Source organism: Schistocerca nitens, chromosome 6, assembly GCF_023898315.1.
Source record: "Schistocerca nitens isolate TAMUIC-IGC-003100 chromosome 6, iqSchNite1.1, whole genome shotgun sequence".
Classification (NCBI taxonomy): domain Eukaryota; kingdom Metazoa; phylum Arthropoda; class Insecta; order Orthoptera; family Acrididae; genus Schistocerca; species Schistocerca nitens.
This window is the reverse complement of record NC_064619.1, coordinates 538,300,590-538,322,178: the sequence shown is the minus strand read 5'-3', so window position 1 is coordinate 538,322,178 and position 21,589 is coordinate 538,300,590. Positions and strand designations below refer to the sequence as shown.

At 40.9% G+C, this 21,589-nt stretch overlaps 1 protein-coding gene across 1 annotated transcript in view; it reads right to left on the bottom strand.

The window, feature by feature from the left end:
* Positions 1-12,079: 12,079 nt before the first annotated feature.
* LOC126263080 (uncharacterized) overlaps positions 12,080-21,589 on the bottom strand; it is a 303,789-nt gene continuing 294,279 nt past the window's right edge. Inside the window, exon 3 of the mRNA XM_049960071.1 lies at positions 12,080-12,265. Within this exon, the coding sequence (XP_049816028.1) occupies positions 12,111-12,265 (155 nt within the window). The 3' untranslated portion in view covers positions 12,080-12,110. The remainder of the gene's footprint in view (positions 12,266-21,589) is intronic.

The following is a 21,589-nucleotide window of genomic DNA, read 5'->3' as shown; positions in this document are numbered from 1 at the left end:
AGGTATCGAATATATTGCTTCCCCCTACTTATATCTCCCGAGGAGATCACGAATGTAATATTAGAGAGATTCGAGCGCCCACGGAGGCTGTCCTGCAGTCGTTCTTCCCGCCAACCATACGCGACTAGAAGAGGAAAGGGAGGCAATGACAGTGGCATGTAAAGTGCCCTCCGCCACACACCGTTGAGTGGCTTGTGGAGTATAAGTGTAGATGTAGATGTAGAATACAGACCTACCATGAAACGACGAAGTGCAGATATTCGGATGAAGGAATATCACTTTGAGAAGGACTTTTCTGACACTTTCACACGTTTGTGAGAACATTCAGTATGTTGTATACGGGTGGTGGGATACTACGTCGAACATCTCAAGCATTAAAAGCGCCTCTATTTTTAACCAATTCAGTCTGGAAATATTTTGGACTGACGGGAGACAGAGTATTTCAGGAGAAATAGTAAATATTTTAGGATAAGAAACTACATCCTCATTCGATTAAAACATAGCGTATAACATGAATTCAATTTTTATTGGTTTCAGTTAGTTACTGAGATAAGTCTTCATTTTGTGTGTTTAATTCGTGACTTTTGTGCTTGTGGTCAAATAATTGAATTTTTAAATCGTGCTTGTGATATTCTGGCCAATTCCACTCTAACGTTTAAGCATGGCGCATATGTGTAGAGGTGCTGATATGCCTATATGGCTTTTGTGTAGAATGTTTGTGATGGAAACACTTCTGCTGCTTGTTGAGAATGCGGTAGACGAATGCGGTACACGATTTTCTGCCCATAGAGTAACAAATTCAAACACATTAACTCATATTTTCACTAAAGTGCATGAGACTGTGCCGTGACGAACATCCATACACCCTCATCCACATTATTAAAACATAATCATTTATTTCTTGGAAAGGTGGCTCAGTACCACCAATATTTTTATTGAAGAATATGTTCAAGCTCGTCAAGATTTATTGGTAATAAGGAGGCATAGACTGTAGTTATGATTTTCCTATGTCGTCCCTTTTCAACAACTTGTTTTACCCACCTTATTCATCGCCAATATGGAGACTCATATGGCGACGCTCGAACCAATGGTAGCTGTGTAGTCTCGCTTGTGGAAGAAATTTGCTTCTCTTGTACAGCAGGGAGGTGTCGGTTGGGGACGTTCAGCTCGGAGGAAGGAATAGGCTTCACGATGGTGACATATTTAACCCTCTTCCATCTTTACATTCCGTACTTACAATTCATAATAAATGCACAACAGTACCCCGTAGGAGCATTCCTAATGGTACATACAAATTAATTATGAACTGCTCGTGGGTAATTAAAGATAAACAGTTAACACATCAGTACGAGTTTTCACCATTTTTTCCGAAAGCCCAGTGCATGAAAACTTAAATATTTTCAGTTGATTATTGTTAAATACAAATAATTTTATCGAGTAACGTTGTTACACGGCCGACGTTGCATTACTACTAGCTTTGCGTTGTAACGTAACACAATTGCACGCTGTATGTAGTGACACTGAAGGTCCTCCCCGCATCGTTCTCCAGACCTACGAATAAATTGAGGAACAAAACTTTCTCTACGCAATAACAAATTTTGGTTGGGCTTTTCAGACTTTCCTACGCTCTACGATTTTAGGCTTTTAGGATACAAGTTTGTCCAGCTTGTTTATTTATGTCCGCAATCCGTCTTCTATCGTCTAAGCAATTTATTACTTCGAGGAGTCCAATACAGAATGTCTTAAGTCCATCCCTCATCATCTCGCCTCACTACATGATTGGTTCTTCTCCATTTTAGTTTCGTAAGGGTTCTCTCACGTCTGCAGCTCCCGTATTTTCGGTTGCATTTTTTATTGTTTTCTTATCCCTCCTTATCATCTCCAAAACGCATGTTTCCCTAGTTCCTTCGACATGCACATTTTTGAACTACCTGTGCACGTAGTATCCACGTTTCACACGTTCCTTTCACGTAAATCATTGGTTCATTTCGAGTGGTTGCGAAAATCGGATTCAGTGGAACATACCACCTATTTCCAACATATTGCTTTAGGCAAAATCAGTGTGAAGAGGATGCTTCACTGTACTATGTATTTGAGTTCACTTATAGGTATCCCAAAACTAAGTGTCTAGTATTACCTTCACCGAGAAATTCACATGGTTAAACACTGATAAAATTAAGAGTGTGATTTGCCAATCAAACAAACATCTTGATTTCGCTTATTTATTTTTATTACCCTTTGAATAATAACTATTCTCCTTTCTTCGTCGTTTTTTATTGTAACACATTAACGTACTATTCCTGCAAACCACACATATATGGAGCATATTGCACACGTTGCTAAACAGAACAATAGAAGAACAAAAAATTTCCATTTTGCTATTTAATTTTTCTACGGAACGTGAGAAGATACAGTACAGTGATTCCATGAGTGATTTATGGTACTACTCGTTCGTTGCTCACAACGCTTCTGTTAATTTGTACACTAGTGCAATAAGTTCAGCAACATCGGGGAAAGCAGATAAACTTATGACAAGTGGTGGAAAAACATTTTAAATGAAGGTCACGTTTTATCAATAGTCGAATGGTGCTGTCTAGACAAGAAGTACTCCCTGCTTCAAATAGGTATATGATTCAAATGCCATGTAAAGCAGTATTTTGGATCCATAATGCCTCAGCTGTGTTCATGCTTTCATTACGAGCAGTTGAAAGTTTCAGCGTAATACTATGAGGGCGCCATACTCTGACAGCTTGAGGTAGTTCTGATTCAAAAACATACTGTTTTCCTTTCGGAGCGGTTCAGAAATCAAAGACTGCACAAAAAATGTTATTGTTCATCTACACCATAAGCATTTTTAAAACTGCGATCGCTTCGGTTCCATCTAACCGTATTAAGGTCTGAATATGTCAGCTACAAGCAATGCTCATCATCAAACATACATTCTATGTCACAGAACTACATACTTCTATGACAGAATGATATTTGGTAATGAATTTGAGGACTTACTTTTGTAACCGAAATATTCAGATCTGAAGATGATTATATACAAGCTAAGCCGATCATAATTTTAAAAATACATGCAGTCTACATATACGAACTGTATTGTTAATTCTCATACATGCTGCATTTTCGGCAACGTTGAATGTTCCATAAAGTGGCAGGCAAGTGATTGATCCCACACACAGGATTCGTTTGTTGTTGCACAGTACAAGGTAATAAAAATGAAAACCATATATATAAAAAACGTTTTAAGACATTACGGCTGTGCGAAAAGTTTCAGTTTCACGGATTCGGTAGTTCAAATCGTTTCATGTGTGTGTCAGATACACTACGGTGTTTGTTTCTCTTACCTGAGAGTAGAGGAGAGAGAGTTGATTGTACGGTTAGCATCATCGAGATTGGACCATGAATGAGGGAGTAAGTCTATCACTTTGCATATTGACTGTCGACTTACATTTCCCTGGGTAAAACGTGGAACTAGATCAGTATTTGCGTGTCGGGTGCAAATAGGCCTCTTGAATGGATTTACCGAGTATTACGGCTGCGCTAGTAAGAGAGAACAAACAAACTGGGGTGCAATCGGTACAGACCTTCTTCAATATGCTGGTCTGCATTGGACCGAAATTCGTACAGACGAGGGCATCCAGCGTATGGGATGATAAGCGTAGCGGATCTGACTGCTAGTCACATACCAGGGATATGTTGAGAAGATGAACTGCAGCCCGTCAGAGACCCCAAAACACATCCGGACAGATGTTTCTCAGAAACAGGGTCAAGTGCCGACAGAAATCTTTACACATATGATGAGTAGCTTGCAACGCCGCTGTCAAGGTAGAGTCTGTGGATTAGAGTGGTAACCACATATCCTTTGAAGTGTATTATTGTTAAGTAAGATATTGTTATGTTCCGTTATTTATTATGTGGCTATTTGTTTCAAAACATCTCTTTATTAAATAATTTGGACAAATTTTAAACTTTACTACTTCGTTAAAAAACTTCAAAACGCCCGTGTATCAGTAAACAAAACATAAAGTTTATGAAATAAAGAAGCACCTTGTCCCGTTTGTTCAAGTATGAAACCAAGAGCTCACCGTAGTACTTTCTAATTTAAAATTTTTTGTTTCGAAGTTACGATAAAATTATTGAAAACTGTATGATCTGGATTGTTAGAGTCTGGTAACAGCAGCTCTTTATCTCGTTTATGGTGGAAATAGCCCCCATCCTCGCCTCCTCGAACTTTTCGAACTCAAGTAAATGCCAGTTCTCGTGAACAGTACATTCATGTTTATGCCGATGTACGAGGGCGTTCAGAAAGTAATACATCACACTTTTTTTGTAAAAGCAGCTTGGTTTTATTCAGGATTCCAATACATCATACTATTCCCCAGTCTTTTGGCTGAAAAACCCTACATTTCAACATAACCTCCGTTCAATGTGACGGCCTTACGCCACCGTATTGGGACGGCCTGTAAGCCCAATGATACCACTCTACTATGCCACGTCGGAGCCAACATTTTGCTGTGTCAAAAACTCCCTATCATGGCCGTAATGCTTTCCGCGGCTCGCTTTCTGCATTGGGCTGAACATATGGAAGTCGGAAGGTGCGAGATCCGAGCTGTAGAGTGCGTGAGGAAGAACAGTTCAATGAAGTTTTGTGAGTTCCTCTCGGTGTGCACACTTATTTGAGGTGTTGTGTTGAAGTAAGAGAAGTTAGTTTCCGTTTTTATGCGACGGAACACGCTACACATTGGAGTTGGTCGTTGCTCCATGAGGGGGGATATCAGAATAACCCCTTCAGAGTACTAGATGACCGTCGCCATGTCTTTACTGGCTGAGGGTGCGGGTTTGAACTTTTCCTCGGGAGGAGAGGTTGTGTGGTGACACTCCACGGATTGCTGTTTTGTTCCCAGTCCGAAGTGGTGAACCCATCTTTCATAGCCTGTGACAATGTTCGTCAAAAAATATCTGATGATCACCTTGCAACGCGCAAGGAACTTCGCAAGTATGATCCTTCGTTGCTCTCAGTGGTCTTGCGCTAGGCGACGAGGAACCCAGAGAGTGAACACCTTTGAGTACCCCAACTAGTACACTAATGTGAGAGCACTACCAACAGAGACATCTAATTGGGTAGCGATATGTTTGACTGTGATCGTCGATCACCTCGAATAATAGAGTCCACACGTTCCAACATTGCAGGAGTCGCAGCTTTGTGCGCCTAGCCGGCACACGGGTGCGATCTCGTCATGGTGATCAAAGACGCCTCACCCAACGACTCACTATGCTTTTGTTCACTGCCAGGTTTCCGCACGCCTTATGCAAGCTCATATGTCTGCGATACTTTGCTTTCCCGGACTTTTACTGTCGTTGTTAGCGAGAAGAAGTGTGTTTCACAAATATTATAATCTCATTGATCAGAACTTAAGATGTTAAATGTGCAAAAATATCTTTCTAGGCTTCTGAAGTATTGAAAGACTATAGAAACTACCGTTTATGTTGCTATTAATGCAAATATGGAAGCACATTTAACTAATACTGACTACAAACACACATCTAAGATGATTATTTGAGCACATATGACTAATGTTAAGTGTACAAATTCAGATATGGTAAGGGAGCAGTAAGGAGCCATCAGGAACTGAATCAGTGAAAGTTGAGAGTGCAAATAGTGGAGTGACTCATGAATCAGGAACAGTGAATCAGTTTCTTGCCATCTGCGCATTCCTAAGTGAGCTCCCGAGCACTTGTGCTCTGCAGAGCATTGTCTCTCACAGTGAAACGTCGAAGTGTCGAACTGGAAAGCATGACATACTCGTGCAAGCAGAAACAAAAGGCGAGAAAGAGTTTTCTTCATTGATGCAGCATGCTAAGGAAATGACCTTCCCTTGTTTTCTATTCTTGCATGGCTGACAACCTGCTACAAAAGTAGGTTATGTAAACAAGTACATACACATTGCCTTTAACGCGTATTTCTGTCGATTGGTCTATGCCATAGTCACTAATTCAGTCTGTGGAATGGGGTGCTGCAGAATCAGCGTGCTGTAGAATCTTCATTTCAGTCTCTTACGTCACTGCTGAGTCTTTTAGAATCTGTATAGCTACCACTCCTTTTTTTAATGAGTTACTGATTACTCAATCCATATAAGCATCTTTTTGTTTAGATCAGTTATGTAGCACATCGCCCACCTCTAGTTTAGAGCCTCAAAGAAGCTCAAAGACATATCATCATTCCTGAGTACTTCCGTATTACTAGCTGAAATTTACTGCATAACTCAATTATGTTTATTCCTCTCTCAGTCATACCACTAAGCCCCCATCTTCCCATAATTTTCTTTCCTTCCTTCTGCTACTACTGCATCTCCTTTTACAAGCTGCATTACCAGTTGAACATCGTCATATATCTTCTGCTTGTGATGTCGGCATGTACACCTGAGCTACTGCTGCTGACTGTCGTTTGCTGTTGATTTCGATGAGAACAGTTGCATCACTGGATTGAATTTTCCCATTCATTAAGAATCCTACTCCTGTTATACCATTGCACGCTGCTGTTGATATTACCCCGTAGTTATCTGACCAGAATTCCCCATCATCTTTCCATTTCATTTCGATGACCATCACCATATCTAGAATGAGCCTTTCTAGTTCCTTGGTCAGAACTTCTAGCTTCTCCACAACATTCAAACTTGTAATATTTCATTCTCTGTCTTGGCCTTTTATTGGTCATCAATATAACAGAAAAGAGTTGATACAACATTAAGATAGTGCATAAGCTTCACAAAGCCATTAAAACAAAAAAGTAAGAGAAGATATTAAAAATCGGAACAATCGAGATATAGTAGCACATAACTGCCAAGCAAACTGCACACTTATACAAAGAAACTCATCCCACACAACACAGACACAAATTGACGGACAATTACTTCACACTGTGGTGAAAAGTTTCTTTTCTTTAGATGGTGTGTATATACATAAGCGTTCAGTGTTTTTATATGTTACTTGTACTTGATATTAAATTTTGTTTTGGTCATCCAATATATTTACAGTTGCAGCTATTGTATCTTAATTTATACATCTCTGAACTACTGTAATGCATTTATGTTTCCCTTCCTGCACTATTTTTAACTTTTTTCTATCGTGAAACTTGTCTTTTATGGGTTTTAAAAGTATTACTAATTTTGTATGTACAGTAGTAATACGTTTTATGATGTGCCATTTAGTGTTTGCACTGTAGCATGTTTTTCTTTCCTGCAGTTGTGTGTTAATACATCTGAATTGTTATTATTTTTGGTGTCTTCTGTTTGTATTTAGTGTCAATTGTGTTTTGAAATTTGTGCAGTGTCTTGCTGTAGTATTGATTCTTTTGTGCTATATTAATGTTCACATTTAGCACTTCTTAAGATATTTTTTTGCTTATAGGTATTATTCAGTATCTGTAGAGTATAACACAGATCTTTGTTATTTTTGAAGAGTATGGGTGGTTTATTTTCTTGCATATTATCATACCTGTATCTGTATTTTTTTCTGAATAAGCTGAAGCCATGTCTGTTGTATCATTTTGTAACTTTTGGAGTGAATCAGAATTAGTGCTATATGTTACATATTTGAATGTGTAAGTTGTATACATGTACCTGTGGTTCATATAGGAAGCATATAATGTGTACATATATGTGGGAGTATATGTTATATTTTTTGTTATTACTTCCGCAAAAATTCTATTTTATTCGTGACTGATTGAGATATTTGCTGGTGTGTATGAGACTGGGCATTCCACTGGAGGCCTTTTTTAATAAATAGATAAACTTTTAAACTTAATATACTTTTCCTGTGTGGTTAATTTATGATTTGTCTCAATTCAGCTGTAGAGATATTTGTAATTTCTCAGTTTCCTGCTATTTTTGTTCTCAATTATGTTGACTGTGCCACTGAATAGGATTAAACTGTACATATCTTGGACTTCAATGCAAATTAGTTTTGCAGCTAGTGAGAGTTGTGTGCGTTTTAACTTTCTTTTATTAATGCTAATTAGTTATATAATACTTCTGTTGTTGTGTGGTTTGTAGCTAAGAACTAGTGTGCAAACTTTCCAATATGGCATGTGGGAACATAGTTGAAACTAGTAACTGGTCTCAAAGGGTTATTGTCTTAATATATTTTGGTCTGGCTTCTGAGCAGTGGTGCTGCTGAATCTTATTTGTACTCTGTCTTGTTTCTGTATTTTTGTGAATATGTTTTTGACATTTTAAGGTGTTTTTGAGATTATTTTGCTACCTAATAGTTGGATCAGACTTTAGATTTTCAATATTTTTTTTAATAATTTGCCATAATTTGATTCACATATTCTTGTATATCCATTAGCACCACAGGGCTAGTTCTGACTGCTTTTGCAGCTATTGTCTCCTTTTCTGTAGTTTTGTTGATTTAATTGTTAAAACTTCTTTGTTATTTCGTTTGTTTCTGCGCGTTTTCTTGTTCTTTATTATGGCATTTACTTTTTTTAATATCATTTGTCTGATTAGTCCCGAATGTATATCACTATTTTGGGTTTTTTCCTTCTTGTTCTACAATATGTTCTATTTTCATTATGATGTCCCTAATGTCTGCATTTGTTAATGTTATATTTAAGGCCTTTCTTTAACAACCATTCATCTGCTTCCCATGACACTGAAAGTCAGTGAAATTCATTGTTCGTGGGCAAAATGTGTGCGTTGAAGTTTTGACAACGAGGATGTATCTGTGAGGTCTCTTGTTTCTGATTTCTCATAAGCACCTTTAATTTCAGCTGTTGTGTTTTGTGCTATTCTATTGATATTGTCTCAGGAATTTGTTCTGCTTTATCTGTCAGGTATTACAGGATTGTAGAATTTCTCAGGGAAGATGGTATGTACAAGGGCAAATTGTATTGTTTTGTATTTAGTTCAAGATTTTATTCCTATGGTTGCCTAATTTTGTTATTTAACTAAGATCTCTGTGCAGCTAACATAGATGTATGTGCTGTTTGAGAAATTTAATTTCCTTTGTGTTGATTTAATCTGGACTCAAATGCTACTTATTAAACATGTTGCCAAGTTTGTTTTGACTACGCTGCAGAAGTTTCGATGGGAAACTTACACATCCTCCATTAAGTCGTTATTTCTCCTTATGCGATTTCCAGACTTTTGGAACTGTGAAGAAAGACATTCGTAGCCGTCGATTTACTTCAGACAAAGAGGTGCTAGTCTGGATACAATCACGTTTCCGAACTCAACAGAAAAAGTTTTTCTATGATTGCATTGACTATGTTGTCTCACAATAAGGTAGACGTTTTAATTATTATTGAAATAGTAAAAGTTTACTTACTTTTTCCCATGTGTCTCATTTTAATTTGATTGTGATTTATGTTTCTACACTAACAAGCTGTTTATTGAAGGGCTAAAAGGGGATTTGACGTGGGCAACAGAAGCGCAAGTAGCGCATGATAGCTTCAGACACGACTGCAGGTACAGCTACGGAACTGTGCTAAGTTGATGATGTCTGTGCTACTGATTGTGGTCTGCTCCAACAGGTACACCTGAATTCAAACGTGTTTGTCTCTTGGAGTTGCAGCCCACACTGGTATGAAATACTGGTCACCCGATTTAAAGAAAACTATTTGGTGAAAGAATTTGATTGTTCCGCGTCCGACAGCTTGATGTCTTCGATCGATACGGGACTGAATTTCGTTTCGTTATTGACTATAGTGACTGTGCTGCACGAAAATAAGTGAATGACTGCACGAAATTTTTAAGATATTACAGAGGTAAACACAGAGTAGCTAGACTTCGTGTATAGTTCATTTAGGTCGTACATTATTCTTATGAAATGTAACAACATTTCGAAATTGGAAAGTTGATATCAGAATATCTCTCTTATCTATCAAGATTTTGAATTTTACATCTGGCTGAAGGGTCGCGTGCTTTTTCATATCCCTGCACATCGGTAATCACGTGGCTGTAGAAATAAACGGTTCAAGATATCGAAACGACGTCTTTTGCAAATGACACAAGGCAAAGATGATATATTTTTTAGTGTGATTGACACTCAAAATTTTGGTCAAATGTCTGAGTGGAGCGAAAAGAAGGCTTCCTATAAATTATACAATGGGTTTTTGTCTGATTTTTCATAGCCAAACGAAGAGTGGGAAATGGACAAATGGGGGTACCAAATTGGTCATCACGAGGTCCAGTTCGGTAAAAAGTATATAATTATTTGAAATTAATCAAGATAATCAAAACAGTGAGTCGAGGGAAAACAGAAATATCTCAGTAACAGCTGCTGCTATGTAAACGAAGTGCCAAGAAGTTCATATTTTCAAGGCCTAGCTATTTTATATACAGAGGTACATTTGTTGATATTTTCCAGCAAAGCCTCCTTCGAATCCAGTATTAAATATAGTATATTTCGAGAACAGAAGACGCTAGGAAAAAAGTGAGGTTCATCAAGACGACGCTTTGTGAATTAAACTTGAAAATAAAAAGCGAAATTAAAAAGAAATCGGTCAGACATCTTTTAAAATGGTGCGTCAAAAAGAAATAAAATGAATTACAGAAACATTTGATGTACCTATGGATGACGCTCGAAATCAAGTACAGCAAATGATTTGCATCAAAATGTTTCTCCAGCCTGTTTTATGTTACTGACTTTTAGATACATCATATCAAAAAACATTTGACCTTCCTTTCAAAAACATTTGTACGCTTTATTTGTGCAGACTATTTAAGTTACCTGAAACATTTGGGATTGACATTGATTGCTGCTGAATTAGGTTGCTAACAATCAAATATCAGTAACATTTCTTGGTTACTCGATGTCTTGTATTAGGAATTTAGTGTGAGTGATATTCTGGGCTAGGTGTGTACACGTTAAAGTACTCCGGCAAGACCCTAGCAGTTCGACCTTAATAGTTCGAGATGCAGTGTAAAGAATATAGACAAAACTTGGTATACAGAACAGGTGATAGGATTCAATTTGAGTTAGTGAAAATATAAGACGGAAACTGGTCCGTAACAATGACCCACGACGACTCAGATGAATAGCAGAAGATGCTACGCTACACCATGGCAATCCTATTATTCCTTGATTATCTTTTGACTCATTATTCGCCACTTATTGGCAGCTGAACGTTCGTGGTCACATTATAAACACGTGTCTTTAATTCCTTGATGAGGTAATCGAATTTGTGCTGATCCCTGTATATTCGTAGAATTTGTCTAGTAGTCTTACTAACTGAAGATATAAAATGAAATTCTCTATGACGATTCCTTCTTTTGCAAAAACTTGCACACAACGCTCCCTCATCGCATTTTTTCGTGCTAAAGCTAATTTGGTGTCCCTGCTCTCGAGAAAGGCTCTAGCACCACGCTGCTGCTTGTAGCAAGAACGTCACGCACCCAGATGTCGCGCTACTGGTCGCTTGAGCCGCACACGTAGGACGTGGCCTGACACTTCTGTTTCCCATCTTAAGTGTAGCGATTGTACACAAAGCATCCACGAACGGTATCATATCATGTGGAGTCCTTGGTATTTTAAATACTGTGGCACTTCGCTTCTCCTACATTCGCAGTATGGTGTTTATATTTCCTGTAGATACCTTTCTGTGCTGTTTATACAGTAGCTCTGTTATGTGGTGTTTCAAATATGCACTGGAGCAACTGATTATAGGCGTTACTGAAAATTCTGACGGCCATATTTACACTAGAATATTTAAGTAAACTTATCAATGTCCCTCGAGACTTAAGCAAAAGAAATTATTAAGAAATGCTGATTGATGAAGGCACACACTCGGAAACGGCTTTCTAACCCGAGAGTCTAACTAAATATCGAGGACTCAGTAAAAAGTAGCGAATAAAAGAAAGGGATAGAGATGAGGGAAACTATGAAGACCAGCAGAAGAGGTGCCAAAGATATGGCAGTATTGCAATGAGCAAGAGAAAGATTATACTTTTTTACACAGGATTACAAAAAAGGAGCTAATATGTGAGTGATAAGTGGCAGTTTTTGAGGTTTACCAACCTGCGACAAGAAAGGTATTGACAACAAACATGAGGATTTAATTCAGTCCATTTTATTGCCGTTAAGGAAGACTACAGTGGGTGAGGCTAGGCGCTGGTCCCCTCGCCGCCGCCGGCGCCTTCGCCTTCGGCTCCTGGCGGCCTCGCGCGCTGGATCGCGCCCACCGCTGCTTCCCGCAGAGCGCTCAGCGGCGAGTGGTGCGGCTGCTGCGAGTCGTGCGTGGCGTTACCCGAGCGGAGACCTGCGGGCAGGAAGGGTGCGCTCTGAGCCTCTTGCCGAGGGCGGCGCTGGCCGCGCAGCTACGCGTCACGTCACGTCACACTCATCACTCGCCATCCAGCCATTCCTCTGTTCCGCAGTGTTTGAGAAACGGCAGTGTTTGAGAAACGGAACGTTATATTAATTATCACTGTATGTCCACCTTTTCAGAGATGGTTGCGGGACTTGGCTGTTCAGTACAGAATATCAAATCAAACACCTTTCAGCCGTCTATTTTCAAACTTATTGGGCTACCAGTTTCGACGATATATTACGCCATCTTCAGGCCCCCTGACCTATGTGTAGGATGGGGGCCTGAAGATGGTGTCATATATCGCCGAAACTGGTAGCCCCATAAAATAACATTGGAAAGTAGGCGGCTGAAGGGTGCTAGATTTAGATTTGACATTTTCATATTAATTAAGTGCACTCTAAATTGGGTTGGGGGCATGAGGAGGAGTACGGCAAAATGTCACCGAATGCCATTTAAGGAGGGGTGGGGGATGGGGGCAATGAAAATGTCACTTCAGCTTTTTAAGCTAGAGAATATGTATTGCTACAACAGTCAATATTAAAAGTGTCCACCAATTTTTATGGCCTTTCTGAACTGGATGCTGTACACGTGTGCGTTCCTGGGATCCACTGATGTGAAGCAAGTGTCGTGCAAGTATCAGATTCCATTCGGAGAATTCTCTGCCACGCTGGTCGAAATCACTGTGTCAGTCAGAGATATGCGCAGGTTAAGCGACATACAAACAAGTGGAAACGCACTTGCGAGGAAGAAGGTAATGGTTTGCGGAAGAAAGCTAAACTGAAGTTCACCGACAAGTATTCTCTTTGTGATTATATAAATTAGGAGACTGAAAAGGTACGTAATCATATGGCTCAAAGGAAAGCACAAATAACGTTGTCTTTCAACTGCAAAGTAAGTAAAGGTTCAACGACGTTCAATTTCTGTAGTATACCAATATAAAGGTAATTTTTTTAAGGATCCGTCAAAACAGTTAATACTATTTACGTGGAGCCTGTTTATACTTACGTCTCCGTATGCCCGCCTGAACACTACTAAAGGTTGGTATGTTTAACGTTATTAATTACTGTTATAAAAACTGTACAGTCCTCATTCTAAATAAAACGGTTACATTAAAGTGTTTTAACAAAAGGAAAAGACAAAAAAATCCATTTTTACGTATATTTACCCGGATATGGAGTAAGCCTCACGTGAAGGGGGGGATGGGGAAAGATCCAATCACATCTCGCCATACGCCACTTAGAGGGGAGGAGGACGGTCCATACGTTTCAGAAAATTCCTTGCGTAATTAATGGACGATCCCAAACGTCTAGCTCGCAGCTGTTGAGCTTTGAATTCCATTGTCTAATAATAACCAATGATAACCAATAATGTTCATGAAACATGGAATAATCGCAGTGAAAGCCACAGCGATCCGATGAAAATAAATTGTACAGTGTAAAAGATTCTTTGGTTGCAAAAATGTTTCTTTTACTTATCACCGTTTTAAGTTTATACGACCATCATCTGATATGTCATGCTGAAATAAATAATAAAAACAATCCAGCCGAGCTAGGCACCTACAAAAGAAAATTAAAAAAATTACATTAAATGTCTCTTTCATATTCTACAAGTTTCAATATGTGACCAATCAATGTGTGATTAATCCATCACTGATTTAACATTTATGTTAGGTAGAAAATTGGGTTTTGCTTCATCGTACATACAGACCGTTATTTATCTTTGCCGTACCCGACAGCGCGGCTAGTTTGTTGCCCAAGCGTTGGTAACAAATAGCATGCATTACTTTTTCCGTGTAAAGTGTAGGGCCCTAACAGTCGGTCACCCACAGGTGTGCCGATATGTAATACACAATACTCAGTGAACCTAATGCCTTGCTTCCAGTATCGCATGAGAATTTACATCTGTCCACACAACCAGAAATAAAGCAGTCAACTACAAGATACCATGCACTGTTGAGTACAGAGCATTGTGGACACACATTAAACGGCCCATCTCTCAACAAGTATTTCTTTCTGGATCAAGACCGGCTGGTGGCGTTGCAGGCACCAGAAACGTTAAGGAAACGTTAAGGGTGTAAAATCGGAAAAATTGAGTAATTTATTCACGAGAAAGAGCTTCACAAAATGAGGAAGCCAACAATGCGTTCGCACATCTGCGGCCCTTATGCAACCAGTTGTTGGGATTCGCGTTCATTGAAAGAGTTGCTCAAAGCCAAATTCTGTTCAACTGGAGGGTTTTCCCTAGATAGTTGGGGGGTTCATCCATAATGCTGTACACGCGCGGGTTCCCGGGTTCGATTCCCGGCGGGGTCAGGGATTTTCTCTGCCTCGTGATGACTGGGTGTTGTGTGCTGTCCTTAGGTTAGTTAGGTTTAAGTAGTTCTAAGTTCTAGGCGACTGATGACCATAGATGTTAATTCCCATAGTGCTCAGAGCCATAATGCCGTAAACGTTCTCAGTTGACAAGACAGAGTTCGGCAAGCACAAAAAGAAGCAAAAAGAAGCAACAGAAGCTCTCTCTGTGTACGGTTGGGCATTATCTTGCTGGAATGTAAGCCAGGTGTGCTGAATATCATCAAAGTACCGCTGTGATGAATGGGTACCACAGATGACAACCAGAGGGGTCCTCCTATAAAAAGAAATGGCACACCATACTATCAGTACCAGCTGTCGGGCCATATGGCGAGCGACAGTCAGATTGGTATTCCACTGATCTTCAGTATGTCTCCAGTGATCTTCGGTGATCATCGGGGCTGCTACGCCGCCGGCCGCGGTGGTCTAGCGGTTCAAGGCGCTCAGTCCGGAACCGCGCGACTGCTACGGTCGCAGGTTCGAATCCTGCCTCGGTCGTGGATGTGTGTGATGTCCTTAGGTTAGTTAGGTTTAAGTAGTTCTAAGTTCTAGGGGACTGATGACCACAGATGTTAAGTCCCATAGTGCTCAGAGCCATTTGGGCTACTACGCCAGAATCGTGTTATAACGATTTTAGTAGCATGATAGTGAACTCAAGTTTCTGGCCACCACATTCGGATAATCCTAACCCATTGGAAACGTGTAGGACTTTATAGGACTCCAGCTCCTCATCCACATACCACCGGCTCATAATGTACAGCAATTATGCGACCTGTATCTAGCCGTTTGGTGCCACGTACCTCCGGAAGACTACCAAGGTCTAGTCCAATCCACACCACGCAGAATCGCTGCTGTATTGAGTTCCAATGATGGATCAACATGCTATTAAGTAGATGCCCATACTGTTTTCGTTCATCATGTTTTGTCTGGCACTACTTCATGTTAAAGTGTGGGAGACAATTGTTTAAGCAATCTCTATAAATTGTGAGCAACATACCTGGCCACGATTGGTAAATGTGGCTTCATCACTAAGCAAGATACATGATGCATCTGAAGTATCCTGTCTTAATGCCCATGTACGGAAACTGACAAGTTTCCATGCTGCTCTTGATGGAGAGTGATGTGATAGGGATGGAACCTATGGCCAAGGAGAAGGCTTAGGACACTTGCCTGACGCATGCCACATCCTCGTGTGATTGTGCGGGATCTAATGTGCGGATGAAATGCAATAGTAGCAAAAACACTAATTTCTCCCTCTTCTGTCATCAGTTGTTTCCTGCTGTTACGTTGTCTAGGTGTTACACTACCGCTTTATCATAACTAGTTGAAGTAGATGATAAATAATTACCGAGATGGTTGACGTTTACTGTGATATCTCTGTGACATCTTTCCGCATACACCGCACAGGAACGAACCACATTCACCCTAGACTCTTCAAACATAATGAGCATGTTTGCTTTTTCTGCACTGATAAATCCAAAGTAGTTGATCTGCGGTCTAGTGGTAGCGTCTTCGATCAGTAATCAAAACGTCCTCAGTCTCGGGTTTGAATACTGCCACTGATTAAATTTTGATCAATAATCAGCATTGGCGGCCCGAAGACTTCCGACATAAGAAGTCACCCTCATTCTGCCAACGAATTTATCAAAAAGGGCGGAAGAGCGGACAGAGGTTGAGAACACTCTTGTCCTAGGGGTGGAAAAAGTGCCCCTAAAGGCGGTGCAATGATCAACGGCATGAGGATACAGAAGGCAATGGAAACCACTGCACTGAAGATACGTAACATTTATCCACAGGACATGTGGCCTGAAATTGTAAAAGTGCCATGATGATCTCTTCATTGGCAAAAAATTCCGGAATAGTTCCCCATACGGATGTCTTGGAGGGGACTGCCAAGGGGGAGGTGACCACGAGAAAAAGATTGAATAATCAACGAAAGGGTAACGTTCTAAGAGTCGGGGCGTGGAATGTCGGAAGCTCGAACGTGGTAGGGAAACTAGAAAATCTGAGAAGGGAAATGCAAAGCCTGAATCTAGATATAGTAGGGGTCAATGAAGTGAAAAGCAAAGAAGACGAGGTTCCCGGTCAGATGAGTATATGATAATATCAACAACAGCTGAAAATGATATAACTGGAGCAGGATTCGTTATGAATAGGAATTTGAGTTAATTCTGTGGAAGAGACCAAACAGCGAGGTCATCGGTCTCATCGGGTTTGGGAAGGCTGGGGTACGAAATCGGCCGTGCCCGTTCAAAGGAACCATCCCGGCATTTGCCTGAAGCGATTTAGGGAAATCACGAAAAATCTAAATCAGGATGACCGGACGCGGGATTGAACCGTCGTCCTCCCGAATGTGTTAACCACTGCGCCACCTCACTTGGTATGAATAGGAAGGTAGGGCAGAAAGTGTGTTACTGTGGACAGTTCAGTGATAGGGTTGTTCTGATCAGAATCGACAGCAAACCAACACCGACAACGATAGATCAGGTATACTTGCCGACGTCTTAAGTGAAGATGAAGAGATAGAGAAAGTACATGAGGATATTAAAGGGTAATACACTCTGTAAAGTGAGATGAAAATCTAATAGTTATGGGAGACTGGAATGCAGTTGTAGGGGAAGGAGTAGAAGAAAAAGTTACAGGAGAATATGGGCTTGGGACAAGGAATGAGAGAGGGCAGAGGAGAAAAATTGAGTTGTGCAATAAAGTTCAGCTAGTAATAGCGAATACTCTGTTCAAGAAGCACAAGAGGAGGAGGTATGCGTGTACTTTGAAAAGTCCAGGCGGTACGGGAAGGTTTCAGTTAGATTACATCATGGTCAGACAGAGATTCCGAAAGCAGATACTGGGTTGTAAGGAGTACCCAGGCGCAGATATAGGCTCAGATCATAATATAATAGTGATGAAGGTTAAACTGAAGCTTAAGACATTAGTCAGGAAGAATCAATACGCAAAGAAGTGTGATACGGAAGTACTAACGAATGACGAGATACACTTGAAGTTCTCTAAGCAGTACAGAAATAAGGAATATCTCAGTAGCCAGTACAGTTGAAGAAGAATGTACATCTTTAAAAAGGCCCGTCACAGAAGTTGGAAAGAAAAACATGGGTGCAAAGAAGATAACTGCGAGAAATCACGGGTGACAGAAGTACACTGCTGGCCACCGTAAATGCAACACCCCGAAGGAAGCATCCGAATCAAGTGAAATTTACACCATGGGTTTGCAGCGATGAGATATGCAACTGATTAGAATTTCAGCGCAGACGCACATCACGCGCGCCTGTGGCGCCACCTCATAGCGCCATTTAAGGCTTGGCGATTTCGACGAGTGTACGTTCGGCACGTGTGTTTACCTTGTGGTTGTTTCACAAGACGATCAGTTATGCCTCGTAGACAACAGCGAACATCTTTTGATCAAGTATCCGAGTTCGACAGAGGAAGGATAGTGGCTTACCGAGATTGTGGATTATCATACAGAGAAATCGCTAGTCGTGTTGGACGAAACCAAACAACTGTAATGCGGATATGTGACCGTTGGATGCAGGAGGGTACGACGGACCGACGTGGTCGATCGCATTCACCTCGGTGCACCACTGCACGTGCTGATAGGCAAATTGTGCGCATGGCAGTGACGGATCGCTCAGTGACATCCTGAACCATAGCACAGCACATTGCGTCTGTAACGCATCATCCAGTGTCTGCGCGTACCATTCGACGCAGTTTACAGCAGAGTGGTCTGTCCGCAAGACGTCCATTGCTTCGTCTACCATTGACGCAGAACCACAGACGTCTCCATCGCCAATGGTGTGATGACCGACGGATGTGGACGGCAGAATGGAATGACGTTGTCTTTACTGACGAGGCACGCTTCTGTCTGCAGCACCACGATGGTCGGATTCGAGTGTGGAGACACCGTGGAGAGAGGATGCTGGACAGCTGCATTATGCACCGCCACACTGGTCTTGCACCGGGTATTATGGTATGGGGCGGTATTGGATATTACTCTCGCACGCCTCTAGTACGCATTGCCGGTACTTTAAATAGCCGGCGCTACATATCCGAGGTGCTGGAGCCAGTTGTCCTTCCTTGCCTTCAGGCCTCAGCCACAACCATATTTCAACAGGATAATGCGCGACCACACGTGGCACGCATTGTCCAAAGGTTCTTCGTCAATAACCAGATTGAATTGCTTCCCTGGCCGGCTCGCTCTCCGGATCTTTCGCCGATGGAAAACATGTGGTTCATGGTTGCTCAACGAGTGACCCAGATTACATCCCCAGCTGCCACACCAGATGATCTTTGGCAACGTGTGGAAGCTGCTTGGGCTGCTGTAACCCAGGAACACATCCAACGTCTCTTTGACTCAATGCCGAGATGTGTGGCAGCGGTGATCTCCAACAATGGCGGCTACTCTGGCTACTGATTCTGGCAGGAACCACATGTCACAGACGTCTGTACACGTAATCATCTGATACTTGGTCAACATGTTATCTACAAAATAAATCTTGTTGTGCTACCTCTTGTCTTTCTTGGTGTTGCATTTACGGTGGCCAGCAGTGTACTTCAGTTGATCGATGAAAGAAGGAAGTACGAAAATGTTCTGGGGAACTCAGGAATACAGAAATACAAGTCGCTGAAGAATGAAATAAATAGTAAGTGCAAGGAAGCTAAGACAAAATGGCTGCATGAAATACGAGAAGAAGTCGAAAAATGAATGACTGTCCGAAGTCCATACAACCTTCGATGACATTAAAAGCAAGAGTTGTAAAATTAAGAACGCAACGGGAATTCCACTGTTAAATGCAGAGGAGAGAGCGGCTAGAAGAAAAGAATATATTGAAAGTCTCTCTGAGGGGAAAATTAATCTGATATGATAGAAGAAGAAACAGGAGTCGATTTAGAAGAGATAGGGGATCCAGTAGTAGAATCAGAATTTAAAAGAGCTTTGGAAGGTTTCGAGGAGGTCGAGCAGAAGGGATCGATAATATTTCATCAGAATTTCTAAAATCATTGGAGAAGTGGAAACAAAACGACTGTTCACGTTGGTGTGTAAAATGTATGAGTCTGGCGACATACCAACTGACTTTCGAAAAAATATCATCAACACAATTCCGAAGATTGCAAGAGCTGAAAAATGCGACAATTCTCGCATAATCAGCTTAACAGGTCATACATCCAAGGTGCTGATAAGTATAATATACGGAAGAAAGTAAAAGGCAATTGAGGATGTGCTAGATGAAGATACGTTTGGCTTTAGGAAAGGTGAAGGCACGAGCGAGGCAATTATGACTTTGCGATTGACAAGACACGTCCATATGATCTATCGACCTGGGAAAAGCGTTTGACAAAGTAAAATGGTGCAAGATGTTCGAAATTCTGAGAAAAATAGGAGTAAGCTGTAGGGAGAGATGGGTCAAATGTACAAGGGCCAAGGGGGAATAATAAGAACTGACGACCAAGAATGAAGTGCTCGGTTTAAAAAGGGTGTAAGACAGGGATGTCGTCTTTCTTCCCTACTATTCAATCTGTACATCGAAGAAGCAGTAATGGAAATAAAAGGAAGGTGCAGGACTGGAATTAAAATTGAAGGTGAAAGGATGTCAATGATACGATTCGCTGATAACATTGCTATCCTGAGTGAAAGTGAAAAAGAGTTACATGATATGCTGAATGGAATGAACAATCTAAAGAGTATAGAATGTGGATTGGGAGTAAATGGAATGGTTCAAATGGCTCTGAGCACTACGGGACTTAACGTATGATGTTGTCAGTCCCCTAGGACTCAGAACTACTTAATCCTAACTGACCTAAGGACATCACACACATACATGCCCGAGGCAGGATTCGAACCTGCGACCGTAGCGGTCGCGCGGTTCCAGACTGAAGCGCCTAGAACCGCACGGCCACAAAATTGAAGGAAGACGAAAATAATGAGAAGTAACAGAAATGAGAACAGCGAGAAATTTAACATCAGGATTGATAGTCACGAAGTAGATGAAGTCAAAGAATTCTGCTACCTAGGCAATAAAATAACTAATGACGGAATTCCTGGACAAGAGAAATTTGCTAATATCAAACATAGGCATTACTTTTAGAAAGAAATTTCTGAGAATGTACTTCTGGAGTATAGCATTGCATGGTTGTGAAACATGGGAAAACCGGAACAGAAGAGAACTGAAGCATTTGAGATGTGGTGTTACAGACGGATGTTGAAAATTCGGTGGACTGATAAGGTAAGGAATGATGAGATACTGCGCAGAATCGGGGAGAAAAGGAATATGTAGAAAATACTGATAGGGAGAAGGGACAGGAGGATAGGACATCTGTAAAGACTTGAGGGAATGACTTCCACGGAACTCTAGAGGGAGATGTAGAGGGCAAAAACTGTAGAGGAAGACAGAGATCGGAATACATCCGGCAAATAACTGAGAACGTAGGTTGCAAGTCCTACTCTGAGATGAAGAGATTGGGGGAGAGGAATTCTTGGCGGGCAGCATCAAACCGGTAAGAAGACTGATGATACGAAAAAAAGGGGTAAGAGAATCCTGACGCCTACTCACGACCTTCTGCTTGGACTATAACACTGACTAGCAAGTCGCAATGCTCTCAAGGAACACACGTTATACACAAGCATACTGTTAGGAAATATAACAACATCGTATCTAGCAAGAATGCAGGATGAATGGTGTGGAAACTTTTCAGAATAGGATATCTCGTAAAAGACTCGCACTAGATTCCTGCAACAAACACCACTGACATTCTAATTTACTCTACTTTCAATCTGCTAATATCAATAGGATGTTTTTCCATTTAAAAAGCGTATGTTTGCACAAAAAATACACTTTGCAGGTATTACTGCGATCTGTGTATTGGCTAGGAATACGCGCCCTTGATTACCAATCAATTCTGTCCATAGCGCTTT